The sequence below is a fragment of the Pyxicephalus adspersus genome, chromosome 1, assembly GCF_032062135.1.
Source record: "Pyxicephalus adspersus chromosome 1, UCB_Pads_2.0, whole genome shotgun sequence".
NCBI classification, from domain to species: Eukaryota; Metazoa; Chordata; class Amphibia; order Anura; family Pyxicephalidae; genus Pyxicephalus; species Pyxicephalus adspersus.
This window is the reverse complement of record NC_092858.1, coordinates 30551852-30557759: the sequence shown is the minus strand read 5'-3', so window position 1 is coordinate 30557759 and position 5908 is coordinate 30551852. Positions and strand designations below refer to the sequence as shown.

Sequence of the window (5908 nt, the reverse complement as noted above, 5' to 3'; positions counted from 1 at the left end):
TAAACTTTATACCACTCCTCAATACGATGCATGGAGATCTTCAAAGATGGAGGCAACGGGCTATTTAGTGGTTCGGCCGCTGTAACATTTTAAAAATGATCATCATGCCCTGCCTCCTGTATTTACTTCAGACTTTACTGATGCGACTTCCTCTCTATTTGTTACATAAATTTTGCTGTGAATTCCTGAAATTTGGAAACTGAACCCCCCCCCCCCCCCCCCCCCCCCCCATCTTAACCAGTTTCTTCTCCGCCTTCCAAAAGATAGAGGGGGCATGGCTCTCCCGGACTTGGTACTGTATCAGAGCAGTCTACCTGACTTGCTCGGTAGATTGGTGCAGGCATGCCAGCCGTAAGAGTTGGAGAAGTTTAGAGTTGTGTTGAAATATTTTTGTGAGGAAGGGATTGTTGCCTTCCATTCCCCCATGTCTCCTATACTGGGACACCCTAGGTTTCCAACCAGTAGAAAGGACCCGATCTTTAAGATTTGGATGGACAATGATGTTTTCTGAGCTACCCAATTTTTCGCAGCCTTCCACCTAGCTCACCACAGAACAGCTCCCTCCCTTTTCTGAATAGGTGGAGGAAGATACAGTACCAGCATTTTATATCATCCCTGCCGCCAACACAGGATTTTCACCGTCCCCTCGCTTCCAAAGAAAGCCTGCGTGTCACTGGGGACCCCTTGAGAGGTGTGCTCTCTTATATGTAAACATTACAACTAAATGCACTCTGTGCCTTATTTTGTAGCCAAATGGGAGAGGGGCCTTAACGTTAAATTTACAGAAGACCAAGTAGATCTCATGCTGTATTACGGACACAAGGCCTCCATTAGCAGCCGGTACCAAGAAACCAATTTTAAACTACGCAGTAGGTGGTATAGAACTCCTGATCAGCTGGCAAAAATGTATCTAAATGTATCTATTATTATAACTGTTGTTCTACCTCTTTTTATATACTTTCTTTTCTATTTCCTCTCTTTTATTCTGCCCTATTACAAAATCGGTGACCAATAGGACTTCAACTAGGTCATCACGTTCCGGTCAACATCATTGTCTGTTAAGATACAGATCAAAAAGAACCAAAGGATTGTTCAGGGACAATGAGCAGATGCCAGAAGACCATTACCACATTGGCAAGTTTGACCTCCTAGTGGTATTTCCTGCCCAAACCAGTTCACTATTGATTCAATCCTCTGGAAGAGGGCAGGGAGGAGTGAATCTCAGGCCTGGGACAATGAGGAACATTGAGACCTCCATTATGTACCAATAATATGACTGGCTCTGGAGTTGCAGATGGGTGGGAGAGAAAACCCTGGCTTGTGTGTGGTTTTGAGAAGCTGATGTCCAAGTCCATAGATCTAAATCCCTTCTCCCACCCCTGCCTCGTATCCTTTTCCCTTCAAAATATATTATTTTGTAAATAAATCAGTTCTAAATTAAATAAAAAAGTTCTTTTGGTCTGTCTTTGAAACTTCGGCACCCCCAAACAAAGCACATTTTACACAATTAAATATAAAAAGAAGATGAAGATCCAATGACCATGTGGAGACTGCAAAAAAGGCGACATTAACATTAATAATCCAAAATGTATGAGAAATGTAACTGCTTACACAAAGCCAATGGCCATTTTAACATATAAAGCAAATACATAAGTAATTTAACAGCATGGTTAGAGTGTAAATTGTTTTCTTGAACATTAATAATTGTATAATTACAAGATACCTTGTGACAAAGGAATACACATAACCAACTTAACTTCGCCTATATACATATACAGCAAAGTAAATACTCAAATCAAAATAATTCCAACAACAAAATGTTTTTTTTACCATATGATTTTCATTGAAAAAAGGTAAATAAACATTATCAACGCCTATTGAGTGGCTGCAAACATTTCTGTGATCCAATCATGCAAAAATTATACAAATAACATTACAAGAGTAAATAAATATTGGGAGGAGAAGCTAGGATGGCAATGAAAGCACATGTATCTTGGAGTTCTAGGAACCTCCCTAACAAAATTATTTTCTGGGACCCTCTCTGCAAGCGTGACTGGATTATCAACACACCCTTAAACTGGTTTTCACAGAGATGGTGGCATTCCTAGAGCTGCATCAACATGGCACAGAAACCAATGTCACCTGGCTGGATAGAGGTAGCCTTTTGGAGTAGCAGGCTATCCTGTGAGGTAATTGTTTTTCCAGGAAGTCATGCACCATCCATGTAGGCCACATAGCCCATGTATGAGCTTTTAAAGCTGTGCTGGACTGGCTGGTTTGACAATTCTCAGACTATGGCCATTGTGTCTGAACATTTATTTCTAAACTCATTGCTGGACACTTGGACCTGAGCCTCACTGATTACCAGGATAGTCATACAGGCCCTTACCTATGGTGTTTAGAACGAAAGGTCTTGTAATTGAATCTGAAAGACTCCCAATGGGGAGACATACACGTGCAATAAAGTAGACAATATTATGGCAATCACATTTGACCTTGCACTAAGGATTGAGAATATACAGCATTGCACATTTCCACTATCAACAATAGGTACATTTGCACACTTCTATGGCAGTCCATAGATTACGGGTCACTTTCTTGTTGTGATGGGCCCTCTGAAGGTTTTGATGAACCTAGGAAGACCTACAGAATGGCATCATTTACTACCAAATCATGGGGAACACTACGGTCTTCTGCATTGAATTCAACATACTTTGCCTGACTAGAAGAGTTAATCCTCCTTATCCTATCCAACCCACTACCTACCATAATCCTTCCTCTTCCCCTTTTCCATACATCCTACCATTTCTCTTCTTCCCCTTACCACCTGATACCTTTCCGCACCCACCTATCATACCAATAAAACAAGTTAAGAAAGGAAGAGGAGATTGCATTAAAATGTCAGTTGACTGGGTCACAAACCACACAGGAATGCAATGGCAATGAAATGAAAGTGCATATGGTGTGGTAAAGGGGGTGGAAGCAGCTAGCCCCTACCAGGGATAATTTGCCAGAATTGACCCTTTTTTAATCATATATATAAACTGTCTAGGCCCGATTTGTTGATTTGTTTCTCTTGAGGATGTAGAGGTTGCCTTTTAAATAAGTGGATTTTCTCCTCTACCCATTTCTACATCCTGTGTACCACACATTAAAGACAGCTGTTGTGCTTATAAGACTCATTTCCTAGGCATTAGGATCACATTTAGATTTGGAAAGCTTTCACAGCGTCCACACCACTGTCCACACACTAACAAATTCAAACCATAATCATTATCCACAAACATACAAATGAACACTAGGTCAATTGTTATTGTATTCAATCAAATGAATTGAAAAAATACAGAACAACCAAAATGAAAAGAAGACTCCATAAACATATCTGGTGGATCGGCCTACAATAACAAATAAAATGTTATTTGCTAAAAACTAAATTATTTTTTTTGAAAGGGGTTAATACATTTCAAATTTACTTTCCCCCATTATCTATGGAATGCATTCAAGTTGTGTTCATTATTTGTAACAGCGAGCATAGACTATATATCATCTTTAACAATAAAGAACCTGCCTGCTCATATAATTTTTATGTTGACCTCTTCAATCAATGTCAAAGCAATATATTTATTATAAAATAAAGACAATTCCCTTAACATACCAATGATAATACACTGTGAATAAATTATAATCACCCAGAAAAGGTGGACTAAACTCTATTTCTTCTATAAAATTCTCTTCCTTGGTGCCTTGGGCTAATACTTATATGCATGTTCGCTGGACTTCCATTTATCTATTTCTGTAGTCATTAAATCTTTCACTTCTTTCTGTGTGTTCACCTTCCTTGCAACCACAAATTGTTACCACAAACAACATATTTCCCATAACTTTGAATTCACATTGCTTTTGAAGTAATTTCTCATGGGGTGATACTTTCTCCCTTTACCTCTTGCTAAGAACACAGACACAATTAACATATTTAGCAAATTCTGACTTCTGAGCTGCAATGGTTAGGTTCCACTGCTGCGTTCTCATGACAATAAGTAGGTAATCAAATCTGTTACCTAACTCTAAACTGGCAAAAAAAAAAAAAAATAAAAAGTATTCTGTATAGAATGTAGGTTCAAATTTAGCTCAAAATATTTATCACATCCACCAACAAGCTTAAGTCAAAACCTTGGAAAACCATTTTATTGTTGCCAGAAAAAGCAGTTTCCTACTAAATGGCTGCTAAATTTAAATTACTTACAGTGTCCATGTATGCTGCCTTAAAACCTTCCTGTCGTCTAAGATCATCCTGCTCACGCTGACGAATCATCTCTTCTTCACGTCGTCTCTGCTCCTCTTCATGCCTACAAAAGTTTAAGTTGAGATACTGGTTAGGTTCATGTGTGTCTACAGTAGAAAGTTTTATTAAGTTTTCCAATTGTTGTATAGATTACCTCATATGAAATTGCTTCCGTTTTTGAAGCTCCTGGTTTCTCAGCTCTTCTAGCCTCCTAAGCTCTTCCTGGCGTCGCATAAGATCTAAAAAGGATAAAATACATTTTTCCCATAAAAAACAAAACCGTGAAACTAATGCATTTTGAAACCCTTTGTAAACTTCCTACCTAATTTGCAACAGGACAATCATTACATATACAAGGATTGGGTTCTCACCTTGCCTCATGAGCATAAGCTGATGTTCATGACGAGCAGCTTCCATTTCAGCCTCTAATTTTTCTTTAGCTTCCCTAATGTTTCTGTCCACCTGTTCTCTTTGCTGCTTTTCCATTTCATACAAAGCTTTCCATCTGGATGCATATTCAAATTCAAATGTTCCAGGCTGTGCAAACCGTGGGGGTTCCTCTCTTTCCCTGAAAGAAAATAGAATTCTTAGTTAGACAAATAGCTTTGAATGATTAAAGTTGAAAAAAAAAATCATGTTTTATGGCTTTTCATGTTTTAAGGTCTTTAAGCCATCTCTACTGCCTATTAGTCAATATAGCCTATTGTACAATCTGTATAGAAAAATATGCAGAATCAATTTTGCAGTGAAAATAAGCAGCTGATCTGTTGGCTGAACCACCATATGAAAATGCCAGAGAAGGTAGGGGAAAAAAATTCTTGTTGATATGTTCCTAGAGATTTTGGATGATTGTACATCTACTCCTCTTGACCAAAAAAGCTTAACTACCATCTATTAAAATCACCAAAGCACATACAAATGAACTAAATGATTTTAATTGTAAACAAAAGGGATAAACTAAAGTTATATATTATTATTATTAGTTATTTTCATATATTAGTAACTGCTAACTTACTTTAGATACTGCTGAGTTTTCTGCATAAATTTTTCTGGTAGACCATCCTCATCATCAAACTGTTCCATTGGCTCAACAATAACTGGTCGTGGAGTGCTAAAGAGAAAAAAAAATACTTGTTGTGAATAAAGTCACATATGTAGACAGTATAATTTTCATATAGGGGATGGGACAGTTAAATTGGCAGGTAAGCCAGAAATGCTTGAATTTCCACGCCCACTAAGTCCTAGTTTAAATATTCATACAACTTCACAGAAATCATTCCCCCACAGCACAGCAGACCTCTTCTATGAATTGGTATTCATGGAAGGGGGTCTGCTGTGCCCCAATGAAAAGTCAGCCCAGTACTATAGGAACCCAAATCCTTCCCCCTTATACCAGGACTTAAGCCAAGTGTTTAGCTGGCTAAACTCCCACTGCCTTTTCTGTGTTGCTCATGACAAAAATATATTTGGTTAGCCTTAGTGTCCAATATCATCCTATAGTTATAGCAAAACAAGATTAAGATTACACCTAAAAGCTAAGGAAGCACAAAAATTAACAGTTTATCAGAGCTGAATTTCATCGATCCAAAATGATTTTTAAAAAAGAGATCATCTTAATCATCATTG

The 5908-nt window shown here is 38.0% G+C and overlaps 1 protein-coding gene across 3 annotated transcripts in view; it reads right to left on the bottom strand.

The window, feature by feature from the left end:
• The window catches only part of PSPC1 (paraspeckle component 1), a 54749-nt gene that overhangs the window by 34705 nt on the left and 14136 nt on the right, over positions 1-5908 (bottom strand). For all 3 annotated transcript variants that reach the window (XR_011919886.1, XR_011919887.1, XM_072405165.1), the window contains exons 3-6: positions 5298-5393; positions 4654-4850; positions 4437-4521; positions 4244-4346 (exon numbers count right to left, since the gene is read on the bottom strand). Coding sequence is in view for 1 of the 3 variants with exons in the window: in XM_072405165.1 (XP_072261266.1) it covers positions 4244-4346; positions 4437-4521; positions 4654-4850; positions 5298-5393 (481 nt within the window). In the remaining 2 variants the exon portion in view is untranslated. The remainder of the gene's footprint in view (positions 1-4243; positions 4347-4436; positions 4522-4653; positions 4851-5297; positions 5394-5908) is intronic.